The sequence below is a fragment of the Salmo salar genome, chromosome ssa23 (assembly GCF_905237065.1).
Source record: "Salmo salar chromosome ssa23, Ssal_v3.1, whole genome shotgun sequence".
NCBI classification, from domain to species: domain Eukaryota; kingdom Metazoa; phylum Chordata; class Actinopteri; order Salmoniformes; family Salmonidae; genus Salmo; species Salmo salar.
The window spans coordinates 21,761,561-21,787,001 of NC_059464.1; the positions used below are offsets into that span (position 1 = coordinate 21,761,561).

Here is a 25,441-nt window from a genome sequence, read left to right on the forward strand (position 1 = left end):
GCATTCTGCGCTGTGCTCTTGCAGTCATCTTTGCAGGATGGCCACTCCTAGGGAGAGTAGCAACAGTACTGAACTTTCTCCATTCATAGACAATTTGTCCTACCGTGGACTGATGAACATCGAGGCTTTCAGAGATACTTTTGTAACCCTTTACAGCTTTATATAAGTCAACAATTCTTAATCTTGGGTCTTCTGAGATCTCTTTTGTTTGAGGCATGGTTCACATCAGGCAATGCTTCTTGTGAATAGCAAACTCAAATATTGTGATTGTTTTTTATGAGGCAAGGCAGCTCTAACCAACATCTCCAATCTTGTCTCATTGATTGGACTCCAGGTTAGCTGACTCCTGACTCCAATTAGCTTTTGGAGAAGTCTGAATCTTGTGAGCCTAGGGGTTCACATACTTTTTCCAACCTACACTGTGAATGTTTAAATGATGTATTCAATATAGACAAGAAAAATACAATAATGTGTGTGTTATTAGTTTAAGCACACTATGTTTGTCTATTGTTGTGACTTATATGAAGATCAGATCAAATTTGATTACCATTTTATGCAGAAATCCAGGTAATTCCAAAGGGTTCACATACTTTTTCTTGCCACTGTATATTGTTTACAAACATTTGAGTAAAACAAGCTTGCATTTTGGGTTCAACAGTTGAACTCAGTTCATGAAGCATTTTTAAGTTCTATTCTTCAAGAATCAATGGGTATATATAATTCAGTTAAAAGTTTTAAAAAATGGATCTACCAACTAAGGATTCTAGCTTTAAACTTTTAAACTAAATATGAGAAAACACAGTATCACTGTGTACTTTGCTAAACTTCAAATAAGAAACAAAAGAAATAGAAACATACACTTAAAAAAAAAATCACACAAAATTGTACCTAGTAGTTAGGGATTACTATTTTGGATTTAAAATGAACATCATCGATGTTGTTGCAGCTCCAGTTTCTGTGGACCTTTCATTGTTGAAGTTGACCCTATTATTAAACAAACCAATTCAGAACAGCATTCTTGGTAGCTGTGAGCCGTCAGAGAGCAGTATATTTCTTTTGTTGACTTCTAGAGCTAAGAGAAAAGCTATAACTTGTCGTTGAGCATAGCCGACTAGTACACATTCAAGCCCCAGATGGAGAACTTGATAAAAATCGCTTCTTCTTTTATAGTATTATGGCGGTCCGCAAACAAAAGTACTTGATTGTAATACTTGAGTAAAAGTAGAAATGACATTTTATACATCAAATTCCTATTAAGCAAACCAGATGGCATGATTTTCTTTTTTTTCTGGACAGACAGGGGCACGCTCCAACACTCAGACTTTAGTGAGTCCGCCAGATCAGAGGCAATAGCGATGACAACGTGTTATATTAATAGGTGCATGAATTGGACCATATTGCTGTCCTGCCTGAGCATTCAAAATGCAACTAGTTCTTTTAGGTGTCAGGGAAAATGTATAGTAGTAAAAGTACATATTTTCTTTAGGAATGTAGTGGAGTAAAAGTTGTCAAAAATATAAATAGTTGGGTACAGATACACCAAAAAACGACTTAGTAGTACTTTAAAGTATTTTTACTTAAGTGCTTTACACCACTGGCTGCCACCTACTGTACTAGAGTGTGTACCACACCCCCTCAGCAGCTGTGCAGACAAAACAGGAAATGTCATTTTTGAGAACGAATAGGAATTCAGATCGTTGCGCTATACCGGAACCAGCCCTGACACACAAGATAAACATTAGTCTCCGCCACAATCTCTAAAATGGCTGAGTCTTGTTCATTATTTGGTGAAGAACAATTCACTTGTTCAATTTGTCTGGATCTACTGAAGGAGCCTGTGACCATTCCTTGTGGACACAGTTACTGCATGGGCTGTATAAAGGACTACTGGAGTGTAAATGACCAGACAGGTGTCTACAGCTGTCCTCAGTGTAGACAGATATTCACCACAAGGCCTGCTCTGAACAAAAATACCATGTTTGCAGAGGTAGTGGAAAGACTGAAGAAGACTGAAGAACTCCAAGCTGACCCTTCTGTTACTAGTTATGCTGAAACAGGGGATATTGTGTGTGATGTCTGTACTGGGAGAAAGCAGAAAGCCATCAAGTCTTGTCTTCTGTGCCTGGCCTCGTACTGTGAAACACACCTCAAGCTTCATGACAAGCTAAACCCAGGAAAACGACACAGGCTTGAGGAAGCCTCCATACAGCTTCAGGAGAAGATATGCTCCCAGCATGACAAACTGCTGGAGGTTTACTGCCGTACTGATCAACTTTGTATCTGTTATGAGTGTTTGATGGGTGTACACAAAGGCCATGAAACCGTTTCAGCTGTAGCTGAAAGCACAGAAAAACAGGTAAGCTCTCTGAGACTGCTTCTATACATGTTTTGTATGAATTGTTTTTAAATGAAACTGTAGCCTATGCGTCAGTATCCACAGTGATAAAAAAGATAGGACTTAGTCTGAAGTCCACACAGCAATTAAACAGTAGCTAGAGAGTAAACAAAACACCGCCCTAACCTCCGAAGGTTTAAAGCACCATTCCAATGAAATGCCATGTCATTTTCACTCATAAGAGTTTTGGATCTACAGAAAGAACTGAAGGAGGCACACAAGAAATCCAAGCAAGTAATCAAGAGGAAAGAGAAGGAGCTATTGCGGTTGAAGCAGGCCATGGAGTCTCTCACAGTGAGTATTGATGAGAGAACTTCAACTTCTGACAACTGAAGCTCTTCTCCAACCAATCATCTGAGTTCAGAGCTGTATGAGAGGTATGATTTCAAAGGAAGACTGCTGCTCTCTCTCCCGCTCTCTATTTGTGTGTGCCTCCCTACAGTACTCAGCACAGGTAGCCGTGGAAGACAGTGACAAGGTCTTTGATGAAATGATCCGCTCTGTTGAGAAGTGTCACTCTGATGTGAAAAGACTGATCAGATCACAGGAGAATGCTGCTGTGGGCCAGGCTGAGGAGCAGGTTGACCAGTTGCAAAAGGAGATTGCAGAGTTGAGGAGGAGAGATGCTGAGCTTGGACAGTTGTCAAAAACAAAAGATTATATTATTTTCCTCCAGGTAATATGGCACTATCAAGACTCCTGGATACGATGACTCTTCAGTAAAATATGATTTTGTTTGCCAAATTCACACAGAATTCCTCTGGTACTTTGTTTCACTTTGAATTTGTCAGGATCCAACTTGTATATTAAGATTGCCTGTCTGTGTCTTTAGAGCTGTCAATCAATCCTAGCCCTCCCTGAATGCGGAGACTCATGCAGCATCAATGTCAGCCAACAAGTGTCTTTTGAAGGCGTGAAGAAATCTGTGGCCGAACTGAAACAGCGATTGGAGGACATCTGCAAAGGGACCTTCATAAAAATCTCTAAAAAAGGTTTGCAACAAACAGACCAAACTTGTCAAATCCCTTGTTACACTCAAACCATCTCCACTGACCAATCAATAGTTTTCCTTCATTTAATTGAGTAAACCTAATTTAAAAAACAACAAATAAACATACCTGAATCCGTATAGAATGGCTCAATTATATTGTTATATTCACTAGGCCAATATATCCGTTTCCACAGTACAGGATGTTCATATTCTGCAGCCATCAAAGCCCAGTCCACGTGAGTCGATTTTCACCACACATTTGCACTAAAATTACATCGGTACAATCACAGCTTATCTTGAGACTAATGCAACATAATTTACTGTCTTTAGTTCATTATTTCTGTATCCCTCTAGCTCTACCCCAAGTAAAAGAAAAGTTTGTGGAGAGTAAAGTACCAACAACAAGGGAGGAGTTTTGGAAATGTAAGTATGGAAGACAAACAACAGACAGACAGATCAATACTTTTTGTACGGGTTCATCATATCTGATTTCTTACCATCAGATGCCTGTCAGCTCACATTGGACCTAAACACTGCACATAAAAACCTCCTTCTCTCCAAAGACAACAAAGAGGCTGTATGGAAGGATGTGGCGCTGCCTTATCCTGACCACCCAGAGAGATTTGTAAACAATGCTGTAGTACTGTGTAGAGAGGCTCTGTCAGGCCGCTGTTACTGGGAAGTTGAATGGAGTGGACTACAGGTTATTATGGGTGTTGCATATAAGGGGATAAACAGAAAGACGTGTCCTAGGAATGATCATTTTGATTGGATTTTAAACTTTCATGAACAGACCTGGAGTTTGGATGTGTTTGGTCGCTGTGTTTGGGAGAATACTAAACAGACTAAACAACTACCTTTTTGGCCCTCTAAGAAAATAGGGCTCTACTTGGATCACAAGGCTGGATCGCTAACGTTCTATGACATTACTGACACAATGACCCTCCTCTATAGAGTACAAACTACATTCACTCAACCACTCTATCCTGTTTTCTGGATAAAAATACAGTCCGGGATGAAATTGTGCCGTATGAAATAAATGAAAATGGCTTATTATAAAAATATGATGCTTTTGTGAAAGCAAGGCTAGACAGAACGTGCAGTGTAGCAAACAAGGAAGTTTGAAATCCTCTTTTTACATTGAAAAGAAGTATGGGGGTTTGTCTGTTGGGGATTATAAACGGCACCCACTTCTAACGGCAATCATTTACACCAAATTATACAAATGATATGCTGTACGAGTAAGAAGGAAGTATACCAATTGCATACAAGAATGAATAAAAAATAAATGAATGGTAATATCTGTGTCAATGTTCTTTAATATAATATATGTATAATCCCCAACAGAGGTGGATGAACGCAGTGCCCTTCTTTCAGTCCCTACACCCAAAGAAAGGCACTGCGTTCATCCACCGCTGGCCTGCTCGCCCCCCTACCTCTGCGGAAGCACAGTTCCCGCTCAGCCCAGTCAAAACTGTTCGCTGCTCTGGCACCCAAATGGTGGAACAAGCTCCCTCACGACGCCAGGACAGCGGAGTCAATCACCCACCTTCCGGAGACACCTGAAACCCCACCTCTTTAAGGAATACCTGGGATAGGATAAAGTAATCCTTCTAACCACAAGATGCCATACATGCTGTCTGCCATCTGTCCAGTACAGTTGAAACCGGGATTCATCCATGAAGAGCACACCTTAGGTATGCTCCCTCTAATTCTCCCATCTCTCTCGGCGGACCTGAGCCCGAGGACCATGGCTGTCTGGCTGTCCCCAGTCGGCATGGTCATACTCCGATCCAATTTCTGCTGTTCTGCCTGCGGCAATGGAACGCTGACATGTTCACTGGATGTGCTAACTTGTACCGGACCTGCTGCCCTCTCCCTCCACCTCATTTGCTGTCTCGACCTCTGAATGCTTGGAAATGAAAAGCCAACTGAGATTTACTCATTTACTCCCGAGTTGCTGACATGTTGCACCCTCTATAACCACTGATTATTATTTGACGTCTTAAAGAATGATCTGGATCTGTACTCTTATAATCTCCACACAGCACAGCCAGAAGAGGACTGGTCACCCCTTAAATCCTGGTTCCTCTAGTTTTCTTCCTAGGTTCCTGCCTTTCTACTGAGTTTTTCCCAAGCCAGCGTGCTTCTACATTTGCATTGCTTGCTTACTCTTTGGGGGTTTAGGCTGGGTATCTGTATAAGCACTTTGTGAGTTCTGCTGGCGTAAAGGGCTTTATAAATACATTTGATTGATTGATAAATGCCCGCAGAACCGTTCATTCCGCTGTTCATTGCTTGGATGGGCTCAAAGTAGCTTGCTAGCACACACAGTCCTGTGTGGCTCAGTTGGTCGAGCATGGTGTTTGCAATGCCAGGGTTGTGGGTTCGATTCCCACGGGGGACCAGTTACGTAAGCAAAAAAAATGTATGCATTCACTACTGTAAATCGCTCTGGATAAGAGCATCTGCTAAATGACTAAAATGTAACTTCTCCAGCATGCAGTGGCCATTGAAGGTGAGCATTTGAAGTTGGTTATGATGGTTATGATGCTGTTGGTTATGATGCTGAACTGCAGTCAGGTCAAGACCCTGGTGAGAGTGATGAGCTTTCCTTAGATGGTTTCTGACAGTGGGTACAGACATTCTTTGGTTGTGCAAACTCAGTTTAATCTGCTGTCAGTGTGACTGGTCCCAGATTAGCCAGATGTTGGAGGTGGTTTATGGTAACTGAATGTTAATTTATTTTTCTTGCAACAGCTCTGGCAAACGTTCCAGCAGTTAGCATGCCAATTACATGCTCTCAAAACTTGAGACATCTGTGGCATTGTGTTGTGTGACAAAACTGCACATTTTAGAGTGGCCTTTTACTGTCTACAGCACATGGTGCACCTGTGCAATGATCATGCTCTGTAATACATTTATTGAAATGCCACACATATCAAGCGGATGGATTATTTTGGCAAAGGAGAAATGCTCACTGACAGAGATGTAAACAAATGTGCACAACATTTGAGATAAGATTTATGTGCGTATGGAACATTTCTTGGATATTTTTTTCAGCTCATGAAACATGGGACAAACACTTTACATGTTGCGTTTATATTTTTGTTCGGTGTATTCTAATTCCTAATTCCAACGCCACCGATTCTGTCACATAACAGTGGAGTGCGCATGCCCATTCTGACTTCACCAATGCTAAGCTAACCAGTTAGCTAGCGTACAACGTTAGTGCTGACTAGTTTTTATGGAGTGAAGATGGCACCTTTTCCCGACGAGGTGGATGTTTTTACTGGCCCACATTGGCGAATGAAACAGTTGGTAGGACTTTACTGCGAGAAGGTATGTATGGAGGAATGTGAATTGAGAATTTACTCAAAAAGCTAGCTATCGTCTGCTGCCTGGTATTTGCTGCTAACGCAGTGGTTTAGCTAGCTAACGTTAGCTGGTCTGAGAAATGGGTGTGTTTTTGGCATAGTAGTTAGCTACAGTATGTCAGTCGCTGGCTAGTTGGGAAAGGTCTCAACCAGTTTCTTAGCAAGCTAACCTAGCAAGGCAAAGACAGGATAGCTAACTTGGCTATTTAGTAGGTAACAAACACTTTAGTTATAGCTAGTTACGTGGCTGCCGAAGACGAGTCTGAAGTTTTCTAGCCCTTTTGTAGTTATGCAACACGATATCTTAGCTAGGTAGCTAAACCGTTACAGTGTGGCTAGCTAGTTAATATTGTTTCCCCTTTACCTAACGTCATAACTTGGCATGAGCAAAACACAAAATATATGCATAACTTAGCTAGCAAGCTACTTTGAGCCCATCCAAGCAATGAACAGCGGAATGAACGGTTCTGCGGGCATTTATCAATCAATCAAATGTATTTATAAAGCCCTTTACGCCAGCAGAACTCACAAAGTGCTTATACAGATACCCAGCCTAAACCCCAAAGAGTAAGCAAGCAATGCAAATGTAGAAGCACGCTGGCTTGGGAAAAACTCAGTAGAAAGGCAGGAACCTAGGAAGAAAACTAGAGGAACCAGGATTTAAGGGGTGACCAGTCCTCTTCTGGCTGTGCTGTGTGGAGATTATAAGAGTACAGATCCAGATCGTTCTTTAAGACGTCAAATAATAATCAGTGGTTATAGAGGGTGCAACATGTCAGCAACTCAGGAGTAAATGGCAGTTGGCTTTTCATTTCCAAGCATTCAGAGGTCGAGACAGCAAATGACGTGGAGGGAGAGGGCAGCAGGTCCGGTACAAGTTAGCACATCCAGTGAACATGCCAGTGTTCCATTGCCGCAGGCAGAACAGCAGAAATTGGATCAGAGTATGACCATGCTGACTGGGGACAGCCAGACAGCCATGGTCCTAGGGCTCAGGTCTGCTGAGCGAGATGGGAGAATTAGAGGGAGCATACCTAAGGTCACGTTAATGAGGCTTAGTTCCACTCATACAGGCATGTCCACAGTTCTGTTGCTATGGTTGTGTGCAGGTCTGCTATTGCTATCTGAGAAACTTTGACATGTTATTTCTTTCCTTTATACCACAGCTGTCACAGACCAACTTCTCCAACAACAATGACTTCCGCTCATTTCTTCAGTCACTGTGTGCCACCTTCAAGGAGTTCAAGATGCACGAACAGATTGAAAACGAGTATATCATCGGCCTGTTGCAACAGCGCAGCTGCACTGTGTATAATGTGCACTCCGATAACAAGTTGTCAGAGATGTTGTCCCTGTTTGAGAAAGGGCTGAGAAGCGTTAAGGTGACTCCACTAATGATATCAGTAAAAGTACTGCCACCAACATAACATTTATGAAAAGACTCACAAATAATCCCTCTTGCTCCTTGGGCTTTGTGTTGTGTGTCACTGAGTCATGTCTGCACAGAAATGATAGCCTATCCCTGTAGTCATTCAGCCTTCAGACATGTCATTTTAACAACAACATGTTGTTGGATAAGGAAGGTCTTGGTTTCCTGTAACTGAGAAACGCTCAACACTGTTCTCTTATATCGAGGCGGAGTTTAGCTTTCATAACTGGTTGCGGGATTTACTAGCAACAATATTGGGTCACCATCAGTCGAGTCTTGTAAAAAATTTCAATTCTGAAAACACTTACCTGTACCTTTGTTTGTCCTGTACAGCTGCAGTCCTTCCATTTAGCGAATACAACCACCAACCTTTTCCTCGTTGCTTGTACGACGTAAGCTGAGATGCAATTTGGTCCGTACTATCCGGGATCCTTGGGATGTCCCAACCCTAAACCCTAACTTTAACCCCTAACCTTAACCATTTTAAACTTAAATGGGGTAGGGACGTCCCATGGATTCGGGATAGCACAGACCCAATTGCATCTCAGCTTACGTAGTACGAGCAACAAGGGAAAAGTTGGTGGTTGTAGCCGCTAAAAGTTTATTAAAAGTATGAATTTCAGCACCCCGTGGAAGGACTGCAGTTGTACTGGACAAACATAGGTACAGGTAAGTGTTTTCAGAATTAATATTTTTACAAGAATCGACTGGTGGTGGCTCAAAGATGTTGCTAGCAAATCCCGTGAACAGTTATCCAAACTCATCTCCGCCTCGATACAAGACAACGGAGTTGAGCGTTCCTCAGCTAGGTTTCCTGTTACCTTTTTTTTCCACCCCTTACATTAGTGAAACTGGTGTTTCTAAACACAACACATGATTGAACAATAATAATTATGCCTCAATTCCTTAAAATGGAATCTGTTAAATTATTGGCATTATGTTGGAAAAGCCTATATGGACTTTCCTGACCTGCAAAATGTCTGTTTTAGATTTTGGTTAGTCGTTTCACTGATCAGGAATGACCTTATAGCCTCTCCTCGTTATGCTGATTGTATACAGTAGCCTATATTTGGTGTTAGGAGGAGCTGTATTTTGTAGCTTGTAGGGAGCACCAAGCAGGACACGAATAGCATGGGCCTGTGAACATTACAGGGAGACTCCGTTTATAGATGCCATAAGCTGTTTTGAGAGAGAGACTGCTGGCCTATTTTGGTTCCAGGCAGAATTGTTCCTGTGACCTGTTTCCAGAGCTTTTTGAGACAAATGTAGCCATGTACAAACAAGAAATGGCCTGTCCTGAATGGCGCAATTGTGTACATTTTAACATTTGTCTGAGTCTGTCCCAATCATAATCTGCTCTTACTAAACGGTGGAATTTCCGTTGTAAGAGCAGAATTTGGTAATCTGTACTTGGTCTTCAACCAGGACAGGAAATGTTTTCATTTCAGCTCAGATAAACAAAACTTTGTTTAATTGTTTGTAAATGCAATTCTAATAATTTTTGGTTAAGTCTCTGCAGATTCATCAATGGAATATTGGATGAAAAAAAGTTACAGCTGGTATTTTTCAGTTTTGCCTGTTAATAATTTGCTTATCCTACAAGTGAAAGTATTTGTTAGAGTATTTTATTGGTCTGTTCACTCTTGATTGTTTGACTGTTACGATTGTGTGGTTTGATTTGACCGAAGCTGAGGATTGATGGCATTTATTTAAGTGGAGTGAATGACAGTCAGTCGTGTATGATGTCATGATTACGGTATAATTGCAGAGCGAGTATGAGCAGCTGAACTATGCCCGGCAACTGAAAGAGCGACTGGAGGCATTCACACAGGACTTCTTACCCCACATGAAGGAGGAGGAAGAGGTATGATTAAATCATGTCATTTGTAATAATTAACTTGAGATATTCTGATGTAGGACCTACTGTGTAAATGATTAGGTCCCACTTTATTTGGATAGTCCATCTGTAGATCCTCTACATATGGTCATACTATCAAAGAAATGATCTGTTGATAAGCAACTGCTTGTTAGGGTTAGAATAAGGGCAAAGTTTAAGATAAAGGTTTAGGTTACTAGATGGACTATCCAAATAAAGTGTTACCAATTATTAATACATGTTTGTTATATAGTGTTCTGTCCATGAATGGGTACTGTCACAAAACCCATAACTAGCCTACGGATATTGTTGCACTCACTTTTAGTGGTCCTAGGCCTAGTTACATGGTCTGTAACCTGAATTAATGTGTGCATTTGGGAGAAATAAGAGTATGTGGTCGGCGAGCACAAGCGATTTATTAGTTGTTCAGATAGTAACGAAAATAACGTACAAAACAGAAACCTACAAACAGGCATGCCCAAACTAGACTCGAAACCAAACAAACCCAGCAGCCTCAAGGCATGTAAACTGGGACACTGACTGACGATCACACTAATTGTCAGCAAATGATGTGCTAATCAACCAGACTCAGCATCTGGACAAGGTTGCTGCTGCCTCCTGGGGGAATGGAGTGTGTGGAAGTGTAATCTGGATAGTGCGTTTTGTCTGTCCTAACAGTAACCTTCCCTCCATATCATAACAGTACCAGCAAATAAGATATTCTCTTGAACTGTTGGCCTTTCTGTCTAGCTCATAATAATGAATTGCTTTATATGTGTTTATGTAATGGGGTCTATTCCAGGTGTTCCAGCCCATGCTGATGCAGTACTTCACCTATGAGGAGCTGAAAGACCTCAAGAAGCAGGTGATGGCACAGCACTGTAGCCAGCAGCGATGGGACTGTGCAGCAGAAGTGCTGAAGGGGCTCAGTCTGTGGAGCCAGGCAGAGGAGCTGCACAAGGCCTTCAAGTATGCTGACCACGAGAAGACTGACGGTGAGTCACAGACCCCTTTATTGCCTTCTCTAGAGCGCACACCTACATCTTGGTGACGGCTATGATTCTGTTTTCTCCCCAGTATACACAGCCTCCTCCATATGACATCTATCACCATGCAATCCCTTTACCTAATATCTCCTTCAGCAACACACTTCTCAACTTCAGCTTAGTCATAACTACGCTATATTGGCGGATGTGGTCAGTACATTAGGAAATGAGTTGGCCAAATTTCCCAGAACCAAATGTTTGTTGAGGTGTGGCTTTAATGCTTACCAAAAACATTTCTACAGACGGCTGAATCACACTTCTGTTGCTGTGTTATTGCTATGGTCTAGCAATTATTCTTAGGTCTTTTTACCTCGAACTGTAGAGAAGCATTACTTAAGTAACATTTCATAAGCACTTGAGTTCAGTATGTATTGTACACTACACTGACTATTTTAAAAAAACGTTTAAAAAAACTGGTTATCAATCCTCAGAACTAGAGAAAGAGCTGTGCTCCACCCACATCTCCCAGCTACCTACAGAGATCCTGCTGCATCTGTTCCGCTACCTGGGTCCTGAGGACCTGTGTCACTGTGGCCAGGTGTCCTCAGCCTGGTCCGACCTGGCCAAGACCGGTTCTCTGTGGAGGCACCTCTACCCTGTACGCTGGGCCAGAGGTACAGAGATATCAGTGTTGACCTTTAATATTTTTGTCCTCACTGATGGTGAAGCAGTCAACACTGTAAAAGCTGCCAATAAAATATTTTGACACTTGTTTTTCCTCTTAATGAAATAAGACACTGTCTGTTTCCCAGGGGATCACTATCGCGGCCCCCCAGCTGATCTGAATCAGGAACCGGATGAGGAGTGGGTGAACAGTCTGCAGGATGAGGGCAAGGCCTACCAGGAGTGGGATGAGGATGCAGATGTGGATGAGTCTGGTGAGCTCTTTCAGCCTCCTAACGGTGTCAACCCCAGTCAGTCTGTGTTTGTCAGGAGTACATCTAAAGGATTGATCCAGGGAAAATGCATAGCTTGATTGAAGTGACAGTGTTTACAGATTTGGAAGAATTGTTAGGGCGATTTTTCTGGCTGTCTTGTCCTATTACCTCATCTCTGGTGTACCCATTTTCTCCCTTGTTTAGATGATACTTGTGAAGACTCATTGGCTATAAGCTCAGCTCAGCGGGAGAAGAAACTACTAAATGAAATGATCCAGAACCTTCTGCCAGCTGTGGGTTCCTCTGTCAGGTCCATCGTTCTGGCCTACAGCTCTACGGTCTCCAGTAAGATGGTATGAATATTCATGATAATATGCCTAGAACATCAATGAAGCAGTGCTACTAATACAAAGCTTCCTATTCTCTAAGTAATGAGAGAAGCTGGCGTGTGAATGAAGGCTGTTTCAGACTGACTAGGCTCTACATGGCAGAGTGTTGGTTAATGATCTGTATGTATACAGTACCAGTCAAACATTTGGACACCTACTCATCCCAGGGTTTTTCTTTATTTTTGACTATTTTCTATGTTGTAGAATAATAGTGAAGACATCAAAACTATGAAATGACACACATGGTATCACGTAGTAACCAAAAGGGTGTTAAACAAATGTTTTATATTTGCGATTTGCCTTGATGACAGCTTTGCACACTCTTGGAATTCTCTCAACCAGCTTCGTGTGATAGTCACCTGGAATGCATTTAAATTAACAGGTCTGCCTTATGTTAATTTGTGGAATTTGTTTCATAATGCGTTTGAGCTAATCAGTTGTGTTGTGACAAGGTTAGGCGTGGTATGCAGAAGATAGCCCTATTTGGTAAAAGACCGGGTCCATATAATGGCAAGAACAGCTCAAATAAGCAAAGAGAAATGACAGTCCATTACTTTAAGACATGGTCAGTCAATCCTTCAAGTGCAGTAGCAAAAACCATCAAGTGCTATGATGAAACTGGTTCTCATGAGGACCTCCACAGAAAAGGAAGACCCAGAGTTACCTCTGCTGCAGAGGATAAGTTCATTAGAATTACCAGCCTCAAAAATCGGCAATTAACTGCACCTCAGATTGCAGCCCAAATAAATGCTTCAGAGTTAAAGTAATAGACACATCTCAACATCAACTGTTCAGAGGAGACTGCGTGAATTATTATTATATTTTGTTGTTGTTGTGTGAATCAGGCTTTCATGGTCAAATTGCTACAAGGAAACCACTACTAAAGGACACCAATAATAAGAAGAGGCTTGCTTGGTGCAAGAAACACGAGCAATGGACATTAGACCGGTGGAAATCTGTCCTTTGGTCTGATGAGTCCAAATGTGAGATTTTCGGTTCCAACCGCTGTCTTTGTGAGACACAGAGTAGGTGAACAGATGATCTCCGTTTGTGAGGTTCCCAACATGGAGGAGGTGTGATGGTGTGGGGGTGCTTTGCTGTTGACACTCTGTGATTTATGTAGAATTCGATGCACACTTTACCAGCATGGCTACCACAGCATTCTGCAGCAATACGCCATCCAATCTGGTTTGTGCTTAGTGGGAGCATCATTTGTTTTTCAACAGGACAATTACCCACAACACACTTCCAGGCTGTATAAGGGCTATTTGACCAAGAAGGAGAGTGATGGAGTGCTGCATCAGATTCATGGTGGGGTGGCAGGTAGCCTAGTGGTTAGAGCGTTGGGCCAGTAACCGAAAGGTTGCGGGATTGAATCCCTGAGCTGACAAGGTAAAAATCTGTCGTTCTGCCCCTGAACAAGCAGTTAATCCACTGTTCCCCGGTAGGCCGTCATTGTAAATATGATTTTATTCTTAACTGACTTGCCTAGTTAAATAAAGGTAAAAAAAAAAATGTTTTTAATCATTTGACCTGGCCTCCACAATCACCTGACCTCAACCCAATTGAGATGGTTTGGGATGGGTTGGACCGCAGAGTGAAGGAAAAGCAGCCAACAAGTGCTCCGCATATGTGGGTACTCCTTCAAGACTGTTGGAAAAGTATTCCAGGTGACTACCTTATGAAGCTGGTTGAGAGAATGCCAAGAGTGTGCAAAGGGTGGCTACTTTGAAGAATCTCAAATATAAAATATATTTTGATTTAACTTTTTTGTTTACTACATGATTCCATATGTGTCATTTCATAGTTTTGATGTCTTCACTATTATTCTACAATGTAGAAAATAGTAAAAATAAACGAAAACCCTTGAATAAGTAGGTGTGTCCAAACATTAACTGGTGCTGTATGTGTGTCTGCTGCCACAGGTGCGTCAGATCCTTAGTCTCTGTCCTAATCTCACCCACCTGGACCTCACTCAGACTGATGTCACAGACTCCGCCTTTGACAGGTATGCCATCCATAGCCAGACCAATTATGCTGAAGACTACAGGGTATGATTAACTATTGAACTTGTCTCTCTTCTCCCCTAATTGATTTGATTTCTCTTCACTTCTTTTCTGTCAGTTGGTCATCTCTGGGGTCATGTCTGTCTCTTGAGCACCTGGACCTATCAGGCTGTGAGAAGATCACTGACCACACCCTGAAGAAGCTGTCCATTGGTCTGGGGTACCTGGCATCGCTCACCTACTCTCAGAAACGATCCGACCGGCAAGCCAAGCTTCTGAAGAGCCCACCTCCCATCAGTCTGCTGGACGAGCGGAGCCTCCGTTTGACGGGGGCCAGCCGGCAGGCCCTGATCTTCAAGCAGCATACGGGGAGACGGTGCAGCAGCCCCTCCAGGGTCTGGGTCCTGGACCCTTCGGAGCTGGCCGACATCGAGGATGCAGCAGAGTGGAACCGCCGCGGGGGAGTGTCTACCCCTGAGGGGCGAGGCTTTGTGGCGACGAAGCCAGGAGGTTCGTGTTGCTGCAGGAGGAGTAGGAGGCGGGGCCTCAGGACAAGCTATAGCACCTCCTACTGGCAGCAGCAGTATGGGCTTGGGGAGGCCTGCTGTGGCCATTCAACCTGCTGCACTGGTGAGATGGCCCTGAGGACTTATGGAGGGCTGCAGTGTTTGTCTTACACCACCAGGGGCAGTGCAGGGGCAGAGTTTTGGACTAAATGCTCCTCTGGGGGTCAGCGGTGCCTGGAGCTTTACAACAGAACTGATCAGTCAGACGCTCGGCGCTCGCTGAGATTCCTCAGCCTCTCTGGATGCTATCGGGTTACAGACCTGGGCTTGAGGTAAAACTGCTTGGGATGCTGCTCTTCAAAGAAATGACAAACATGCATATGTATTATACCTGTGGATAAATTGTGTAAATCTTTCTTTGTGTTACTGATATTGACTGTGAGTAGGTTCAAATGATTGTGTATTATATACTCTACGCGTGTGTGTGTGTGTTTCAGGGTGCTGTCTCAGCGTGGAGGTCTTCCTCTCCTGGAGCATTTGAACCTGTCTGGATGTCTCCTCATCACTGAGGTTGGGCTACAGGAGCTGGTGTCAGCCTGTCCTGCCCTCAATGATGAACACTTCTACTACTGCGACAACATCAATGGTAACGCGCGCACACACAAAATGCACAATATTAGGGAAAACTGGGAAAACACCCTCTTATCAGGCAACGTATTCATACAAGGATATGAGTGATGCACAATTTTATACATTTCTTGAATTTAATTTATTTTACAAAACGACCACATGTGGACACAATGCATTTAAAATGATTGGGGATGACACAACGTTTAACAACGTACTTCCATTGTGGCCTTCTTATTAACGATTATGTAATGTAACCCTTTTTTTTTTCAAATTTAGTCTAAAATGACATATCTAACTGCCTGTAGCTCAGGACCTGAAGCAAGGATATGCATATTCTTGATACCATTTGAAAGGAAATACTTTGAAGTTTGTGGAAATGTGAAGTTGTAGGAGAATTTAACCTCCCTGGGCAAGCAAGCGTCCCACCTAGTCAACAGCCAGTGGAATCGCGTGGCGCGAAATACAAATACCTCATAAATGCTATAACTTCAATTTGTCAAACATATGACTATTTTACACCATTTTAAAGAGAAGACTCGTTAATCTAACCACATTGTCCGATTTCAAAAAGGCTTTACAGCGAAAGCAAAACATTAGATTATGTCAGGAGAGTACCCTGCCAAAAATAATCACACAGCCATTTTCAAAGCAAGCATATATGTCACAAAAACCAAAACCACAGCTAAATGCAGCACTAACCTTTGATCTTCATCAGATGACACTCCTAGGACATGTTATACAATACATGCATGTTTTGTTCAGTCAAGTTCATATTTATATCAAAACCAGCTTTTTACATTAGCATGTGATGTTCAGAACTACCATACCCACCGCAAACTTCCGGTGAATTTACTAAATTACTCACGATTAACGTTCACAAAATACATACAGAACTCCTTTATGCAATCGCGGTGTCAGATTTTAAAATAGCTTTTCGGCGAAAGCCTATTTTGCAATATTCTGAGTAGATAGCCCGGCTAGCTAATTTGACACCCACCAAGTTTGGCTCTCACCAAACTCAGATTTACTATAAGAAAAATTGGATTACCTTTGCTGTTCTTCGTCAGAATGCAGTCCCAGGACTTCTACTTCAACAACAAATGTTGTTTTGGTTCCAAATAATCCATAGTTATAATCAAATAGGCCATCCCTGTAGCTCAGTTGGTAGAGCATGGTGTTTGCAACGCATGGTGTTTGCAACGCCAGGGTTGTGGGTTCGATTCCCACAGGGGGCCAGCACAGAAAAAAAAAATGTATGAAATGTGTGCATTCACTACTGTAAGTCGCTCTGGATAAGAGCATCTGCTAAATGACTAAAATGGAAATGTAAATAGCTCCGTTTTGTTTGTGCGTTCAGGTCAATATCCGAAGGGTGACGCGCGAGCGCATTTCGTGACAAAAAAATGCAAAATATTCCATTACCGTACTTCGAAGCATGTCAAACGCTGTTTAAAATAAATTTTATGCTATTTTTCTTGTAAAATAGCGATAATATTCCAACCGGGCGACGTTGTATTCATTCAAAGACATGGAGTCGTCTCGTGGACGTGCATCTCCAGTGTCATTTTTCCCTGCCTGACCACTCACAAAAACTCCTGCAGTTTTTTGCCCAGAGACTGCAGAGACATCATTCCACTTTCTGGCGCCTTCTGAGAGCCAATGGAAGCCTTAGAAAATGTCACGTTACAGCAGAGATGCTGTATTTTCGATAGAGATGCCACAGAAGGAGAACAAATTGTCAGACAGGGCACTTCCTGTATGGAATCTTATCAGGTTTTGGCCTGCCATATGAGTTCTGTTATACTCACAGACACCATTCAAACAGTTTTAGAAACTTTAGTGTATTCTCGTTTCTGGGCAAGAGTAGTAACCAGTTTAAATCGGGTACGTTTTTTATCCGGCCGTGTAAATACTGCCCCCTAGCCCCAACAGGTTAACACATATATCTGGTAATAGATAATACAAACAAAAAAACATGTGTTTTGAAATGCAAGAGAAAGGCCATAATATCATATAGGAGTTTAGGCCACCAGATGGCAGCACTGTGTGTACAAAATTTCAGACTGATCCAGTGAAGCATTGCAATACTGCACAATATTTTCTATCAAGTCTGCCCAAATATGCCGAATTGGACAATTGATACATTTTCAAGTACATAACTATAGAGATCATACAAACATGATATGGTAATACAAAATATAAGCTTCTTAGACTTGCTTTCAATGACATACAATACCGTTCAAAGGTTTGGGGTCACTTAGAAATGTCCTTGTTTTTGAAAGAAAAGCAAATTGTTTTGTCCATTTAAAAACATCAAATTGATCAGAAATACAATTTGATGTTATTTTAATGGACAAAAAAAATGTGAATTTGGTCGCAGGATTGAAGAATCTCTCTATGGGGCTTATCCGGCAAGACTAATAATGAATGTGCTTCGATAACCCTCTTATTACAATCATACCTAACCTCACCTGGCTGTCCAGAACATTTCCCAGTGTAAGTTCCTTATGTAACAGTCCTGCTGATCTTGTGAGGTGCAAGGTAAGTGGGCCTATAAGTAGCTGGTTGGCGGAACACATTTACTGTTGTGTCACAACTTAATGTTTAACTCCATTGTGTAAACAGTATCTTTTGACATTGTTTTTAAACCAGTCGGAAGAGTGGGCGGTAGCCCTACTTGGGAGGAGTTACATTTCCTGTTAATAAGGGCACTGGTTTTTAACTTGACCATGCCACTGGAATTTGAGACCATTCCATTGGCCATAAAGTGCAAACTCCACCCAGCCGGTGCACCGGCAAGGTAAAACGAATGGGCACATCAGTACATGGCCTATGAGTGAGTGATTGACTGTTCTGACTGTGGACTCTCTCTGCAGGTCCCCATGCTGATACGGCCAGCGGCTGCCAGAACCTGCAGTGTGGCTTCAGGGCGTGCTGCCGCTCTGGAGAGTGACCTTTGACCTTACTCTCGATGAATCCCCCCCCTCATCTGCACTTTAATCCTCACCTGGGAATATGCCATTTGTTGTATTTTGTCACTTCAGATAGTTTCTACATGAAATGTTAAGTAAAAAGTAGATTCCTGACATTGCCATTTCTATCTGTATTTCTTGGAAACACTAATTTAGAAAATAAAGTATATGGGTGTTTGGATGACGTATCTGCAAATATAAATTCTGATTCCTTATTTTTGTGGTTTTGAGAAGGTGATTTGTTTTACACTTACGTTTGAGTTGCAAAAAAGCAGATGGTATATGTGAGCACATAGTATTTGTTTCTGTAAAACCGGTATCCTGTCGTTTCTGACTAGTTCCACTTCCTCTTCTCCTATGTTTGTTTTAGATCACCAATTTGCGATTACTGTAGTCTTACTTGGTTTATTGAAAATAGAGAAGTCAGAAACATCATATTATTCACTGTTGTGATGTGAGGTCCCTTCGTAGGAAAATAAGCACCCACTAAATTATTTATTATTACACACAGCTGCGCATTTCACTACCAGGGACCACACACATTCAACAAAGTTTAAAATGGTCGTGGTCCTCTTAACAATTTTATGTATATTAATAAAACACAAATGTATGATAACGCTATTGTAGAGTTCCTTCATGTAGTGTGCCCACTCATGGTGAAGACTGGTTCTTATGCTGGCAAGTGGCAACCCATGTGAGCTAGATCTGGCAACCCATGTGAGTTAGATCAGGGGTTCCAACACTTTTTTGTTTATTTTATGTATTTTTTTTGCTTTGAGTCCTAGGTGTCTTGAGGCACGACCCACCATTGAGCGGTGTAAAAACATACTGACCAAAGAATGAGTGAAAAATTCTCTTGGCAGCAAAGTTTTAAAGCAAATTTCTTGCTATTCTATACATTTGGCATGGAGCTGAAACAACATTTTGCAGTTAAGATAATTTCCTGCAATTCTAAGCATTTTGACATGGCTAATTGTTTTCTTATGCTCTAAAATCACAAAATCAATGGGAGCCTGATTGTCTAGGTTTTATTTTGTTGATTGTAAGTCCTTAAAGATAATGGGCTATTATTAAAAAATATATAGGTCACCAGGGTGTGTCACCATGGTGGTCAGTTCACTGGTAGAATTGTGTCAGATGGGTACAGGCATTTCAGGAATAAAGAGCTATTGTGGTTTCTGGCTGCAGGTAATACACTTATGCAATATCTCTGATTTCAACCTTTAAAATGTCATTCACAATGCTCCTTATCTTTCTCTTTTGTGGCTGGAAACATTTGATTGTTCTGATTTAATATTTACTTAAGTATTTTCCCTTTGTCACTGTTCTCCACTGAATCAATGGTAAGGACAGTGAAATTCACCTGCATTCACATAAGCACTCCCAGGGCAGAGGGTTACAAAACAATCTGAGATATAGAATGACCAAATGGAGCCAATTTGAAAAGTAGCCCCTAATCTGTGAAACTCACTGTGATTGCTATACATAGCACATCCATTGTCAGGAGACAAGTAGCCTGTTCGAACAATCTGCATGAGAAGTTATATTGATTATGTACAATTTCAAAAGTAGAACAATAAAAGTAACTTTGATTTAAAGTGTTGCTCTATGTGTTAGAGGATTCAAACAATAGTAGTATTTCATATAATTAAGCAATAAGGCACGGAGGTGTGGTAAATGGCCAATATACCACGGCTAAGGGCTGTTTATCACGATGCAACGCGCAGTGCCTGTATTCAGCCCTTAGCCGTAGTATATTGGCCATATACAACAGACCTCCGAGGTGCCTTATTGCTGTTATAAACTGGTTACCAACGTAATTAGAACAGTAAATATAAATATTTTGTCATACCAGTTCTATACGGTCTGATATACCACAGCTATCAGCCAATCAGCATTCAGGACTAGAACCACACAGTTTATAAAGTTAATTATAAACTGGGTGGTTTGAGCGCTGAATGCTGATTGGCTAAAAGCCATAGTCTTTTTTTTTTACGCCTCTAATTACATTGCTTACCAGTTTATAATAGCAATAAGGCAACTCTGGGGTTTGTGGTATATGGCCAGTATACATACATACAGTGGGAAAGTATTCAGACCCATTGACTTTTTCCACATTTTATGTTCCTGCCTTATTCTAAAATGGATTAAATTGTTTCCCCCACCTCAGTCTACACACACTACCCCATAATGACAAAGCAAAAACGTTTTTTTGACAAATAAAAAATGGAAACATATTTACAAAGTACTTTGCTTTATGTTTTTTGTGTGTTCTCTGGAAAATGTCTGCTTAGCCCACATCTTGACATGCTCTGTATATGTAATGTATAAAATAACTATGTATTCATACCACAGGAGGTTGGTGGCATGTTACATAGGGAGGACGGGCATGTGGTAATGGCTGGAGAAGAAAACAGTGCATTCGGAAAGTATTCAGACCCATTGACTTTTTCCTCATTTTGTAACGCTACAGCCTTATTCTAAAATGTATGAAATAGTTTTTCCCCCCCTCAATCTACACACAATATCCCATAATGAGACGGCAAAAACAGGTTTTTTGACATTTTTGCAAATGTATAAAAAAAAACTGAAATATCACATTTACGTAAGTATTCAGACCTTTTACTCAGTACTTTGTTGAAGCACCTTTGGCAGCGATTACAGCCTTGAGTGTTCTTGGGTATGACGCTACCCAGCTTGGCACACCTATATTTGTGGAGTTTCTCTCATTCTTCTCTGCAGATCCTCTCAAGCTCTGTCAGGTTGGATGGGGAGCGTCGGTGCACACCTATTTTCAGGTCTCTCCAGAGATGTTTGATCGGTTTCAAGTCCGGGCTCTGTCTGGGCCACTCAAGGACATTCAGAGACTTGTCCCGAAGTCACTCCTGCGTTGTCTATGCGGTGTGCTTAAGGTCGTTGTCCTGTTGAAAGTGAACCTTCTCCCCAGTCTGAGGTCCTGAGCGCTCTGGAGCAGGTTTTCATCAAGGATCTCTCTGTACTTTGCTCTGTTCATCTTTCCCTCTCCTTACTAGTCTTCTAGTCCCTGCCGCTGAAAAACATCCTCACAGCATGATGCTGCCACCACCATGCTTCACCATAGGGATGGTGCCAGGTTTCCTCCATACCTGACGCTTGGCATTCAGGCCAAAAGGTTCAATCTTGGTTTTATCAGACCAGAGAATTGTGTTTTTCATGGTCAGAGTCCTTTAGGTGCCTTTTTGCAAACTCCAAGCAGGCTGTCATGTTCCTTTTACTGAAGAGTTTCTTCCGTCTGGCCGCTACCATAAAGTCCTGATTTGTGGAGTGCTGCAGAGATGGTTGTCCTTCTGGAAGGTTCTCCCATCTCCACAGAGGAACTCTGACAGAGCTCCAGAGTGACCATCCTGTTCTTGCTCACCTCCCTGACCAACGCCCTTCTCCCCTGATTGCTCAGTTTGGCCAGGCAGCCAGCTCTAGTAAGAGTCTTGGTGGTTCCAAACTTCTTCCATTTAGGAATGATGGAGGCCACTGTGTTCTTGGGGACCTTCAGTGCTGCAGACATTTTTGGGTACCCTTCCCTAGATCTGTGCCTTGATACAAACCTGTCTCGGAGCTCTATGGACAATTCCTTTGACCTCATGGCTTGGTTTTTGCTCTGACATGTACTATCATATGGTGGGACCTTATATAGACAGGTGTGTGTCTTTCCAAATCATGTCCAATTAATTTAATTTACCGCAGGTAGGCTCCAATCAAGTTGTAGAAACATCTCAAGGATGATCCATGGAAACAGCATGCACCTGAGCTCAATTTCGAGTCTCATAGCAAAGGGTCTGAATAATTATGTAAATCATTTATATATATATATATATATATATATATATATATTTCTTTTAAGTAATACATTTGCAAAACCTGTTTTTGCTTTGTCATTATAGGGTATTGTGGGTAGATTGATGAGGATTTTTTAAAGTCTGTTTTAGAATAAGGCTGTAACGTAACAAAATATGGAAAAAGTCAAGGGGTCTGAATACTTTCCGAATGCGCTGTATACCACGGTTAAGGGCTGTATCCAGGCACTCTGCATTGTGCATAAGAACAGCCATTAGCTGTGGTATATTGGCCATATACCACACCCCCTCATGCTTTATTGCTTAATTATTTAAAAAATATTATACAGTACATTAACACAGTTGAGGCTGAGCTTCAGATTTGGTACATATACAACTTTATTATTTCTTAGGAATGATAAACAACCTGCAAACTATCAGATATAGTCCAGAGCTAACACACTCATATGTAATGATAAACAAAATACAAGACAAAATAGCCTAAAATGTGGTTGTGCTCTACACATTTCTTCAGATAAAAAAAAGATATACAGTATCAGTCAAAAGTTTGGACACATCTACTCATTCAAGGGTTTTTCTTTATTTGTACTATTTTCTACATGAATTAACACATATGGGATCAGGTAGTAACCAAAAAAGTGTTAAACAAATAAAAATATATTTGAGATTTGAGATTATTCAAAGTAGCCACCCTTTATCTTGATGACAGCTTTGCACGCTCTTGGCATTCTCTCAACCAGCTTCATGAGGTAGTCACCTGGAATGTATTTCAATTATCAGGTGTGCCTTGTTAAAAGTTAATTTGTGGAATTTATTTCCTTCTTAATGCATTTGAGCCAATCAGTTGTGTTGTGACAAGGTAGGGGTGGTATACAGAAGATTGCCCTATTTGGTAAAAGAACAAGTCCATATTATGGCAAGAACAGCTCAAATAAATAAAGAGAAATGACAGTTCCATCATTACTTTAAGACATGAAGGTCAGTCAATGCGGAAAGTGCAGTCGCAAAAACCATCAAGCGCTACGATGGAACTGGCTCTCATGAGGACCGCCACAGGAAAGGAAGACCCAGAGTTACCTCTGCTGCAGAAGATAAGTTCATTAGAGTTACCAGCCTCAAAAATCGGCAATTAACTGCAACTCAGATTGCAGCCCAAAAAAATGCTTCAGAGAGTTAAAGTAACAGACACATCTCAACATCAACTGTTCAGAGGAGACTGCGTGGTCGAATTGCTGCAAAGAAACCACTACTAAAGGACACCAATAAGAAGAAGAGACTTGCTTGGGCCAAGAAACATGAGCAATGGACAGTAGACTGGTGGAAATCTGTCCTTTGGTCCAAATTTGAGATTTTTGGTTCCAACCGCCGTGTCTTTGTGAAACTCTGAGTAGGTGAACAGATCATCTCCGCATGTGTGGTTCCCACAGTGAAGCATTCGCTAGCTAAGTGGAAGTGAAAGTTTAAAAAAATACAACATGTAGCTATCTCCTTGTTTCTCTCTTTGCCTCTCTTTCTTTTTTGAAGAAATTAATTTGTTCAAAACTGTTCAACCATTGTCTTTCTCTTTAAGTCAACTACTCAGCACATTTTATGCACTGCAGTGCTAGCTAGCTGTAGCTTATGCTTTCATTACTAGATTAATTCTCTGATCCTTTGATTTTTATCAGACCAGACAACACAGTTCATGCTGCAAGAGTTCTAATAGGTTTGAGGATGTCCTCCGGAAGTTGTCATAATTACTGTGTTAGTCTATGGAATGGGGTGAGAACCACGAGCCTCCTAGGTTTTGTATTGAAGTCAATGTAACCAGAGGAGGACGGAAACTAGCTGTCCTCCGGCTACACCATGGTGCTACCCTAGAGAGTGCTGTTGAGGCTACTGTAGACCTTCATTGCAAAACAGTGTGTTATAAACAATTATTTGGTGGCGTGAATATATTTAGAATAGTTTTATATAAAAATGATAACTTTTTAAATGCTTGCCTGAGGAGGAGGGTCCTCTTTCTCCCCTAAGGAGCCTCCACTGGCCTAATGTTCCCCCTGTACCTTTAGATCTAGCCAGAATGAACAGCGGGCGGATGGTGAATAGTCTATTTCAGTTGGTGTATCAGATATGACAATACAGTGGTATTATAATGCAATCTTTTTCAAATTTATCATGGCATTTTATCATACTGTATTTTGTGAATCTTCAAGCATTTTCCAGCTATCAATAAAGTGCAGAAGATGTCCAAACTGATACGTAAAGGCGCCTAGCTTCTGTAAGCATGAGCAAGGCCACTGTCCAATGATTATGTACAATAAGAAGGACTCTTTAGGCTACTTCTAGACACTTGTTAAGCCATAGTATTTGCTTAACATGCGTGATCCTTTGCACTTTTTTATCGATTGCCATTTTTATCCATGCATACTTCCTAAGGGCCCAGGTCTGACAGAATCTGTGCAGAAGATCTAGGTGCTGCTACAGGCCCTCCTTGGTTGGGGATAGAAGCACCAGATCATCAGCAAACAGTAGACATTTGATTCTAGTAGGATGAGGCCGTGTGCTGCAGACTGTTCTAGTTCTCTTGACAATTCATTGATCTCTCTCTCTATCCCTCTCTACCTCTCTCTCTCTACCTCTCTCTTGCTCTCTACCTCTATACCGCTCTCTCACTCTTTATACTGCTCTCTCTCTCTACCTCTCTCTCTCTCTCTCTCTCTCTACCTCTCTCTCCCTCTCTTTCTCTACCTCTGAATACTCGGTTATGAAAAGCCAACTGACATTTACTCCTGAGGTGCTGACCTGTTGCACCCTCTACAACCACTGTGATTATTATTTGACCCTGCTGGTCATCTATGAATGTTTGAACATCTTGAAGAACGATCTGGCCTTAATGGCCATGTATTCTTATAATCACCCGGCACAGCCAGAAGAGGACTGGCCACCCCCTCAGAGCCTGGTTCCTGCATTGCTTGCTGTTTGGGATTTTAGGCTGTGTTTCTGTATAAGTACCTTTTACATCAGTAGATGTCACAAAGGGCTTTATAAATACATTTGATTTAATTTGATATTGTAATACATGAGCTCCAAAAATATTGGGACAGTGTCCAATTTTGTTGTTGTTGTTCGGGCTC

The 25,441-nt window shown here is 41.6% G+C and overlaps 2 protein-coding genes across 4 annotated transcripts; both read left to right on the forward strand.

Annotated features, from left to right (window-relative positions):
* Window positions 1–1,701: 1,701 nt before the first annotated feature.
* On the forward strand, window positions 1,702–4,687 carry LOC106584220 (E3 ubiquitin/ISG15 ligase TRIM25). 2 transcript variants are annotated; one of them, XM_014169262.2, is made up of 7 exons: window positions 1,702–2,356; window positions 2,594–2,689; window positions 2,838–3,071; window positions 3,228–3,387; window positions 3,559–3,622; window positions 3,741–3,809; window positions 3,890–4,180. In XM_014169262.2, exons 1-6 carry the CDS (start codon window positions 1,763–1,765, stop codon window positions 3,775–3,777), a joined length of 1,185 nt encoding a protein of 394 aa, XP_014024737.2. In that variant the 5' UTR covers window positions 1,702–1,762; the 3' UTR covers window positions 3,778–3,809; window positions 3,890–4,180. The 2 variants fall into 2 exon arrangements, with proteins under 2 accessions (XP_014024737.2, XP_014024735.2); XM_014169260.2 differs by having other exon boundaries at window positions 1,704–2,356; window positions 3,581–3,622; window positions 3,890–4,687.
* Window positions 4,688–6,492: 1,805 nt separating this feature from the next.
* LOC106584217 (F-box/LRR-repeat protein 5-like) lies at window positions 6,493–20,093 on the forward strand. 2 transcript variants are annotated; one of them, XM_014169255.2, is made up of 11 exons: window positions 6,493–6,728; window positions 7,930–8,145; window positions 9,961–10,056; window positions 10,871–11,063; window positions 11,546–11,728; window positions 11,867–11,992; window positions 12,197–12,345; window positions 14,307–14,389; window positions 14,506–15,225; window positions 15,391–15,539; window positions 18,400–20,093. In XM_014169255.2, exons 1-11 carry the CDS (start codon window positions 6,645–6,647, stop codon window positions 18,474–18,476), a joined length of 2,076 nt encoding a protein of 691 aa, XP_014024730.1. In that variant the 5' UTR covers window positions 6,493–6,644; the 3' UTR covers window positions 18,477–20,093. The 2 variants fall into 2 exon arrangements, with proteins under 2 accessions (XP_014024730.1, XP_045561903.1); XM_045705947.1 differs by lacking the exons at window positions 6,493–6,728; window positions 7,930–8,145 and adding an exon at window positions 8,914–9,751.
* The last annotated feature ends 5,348 nt before the right edge of the window (window positions 20,094–25,441 follow it).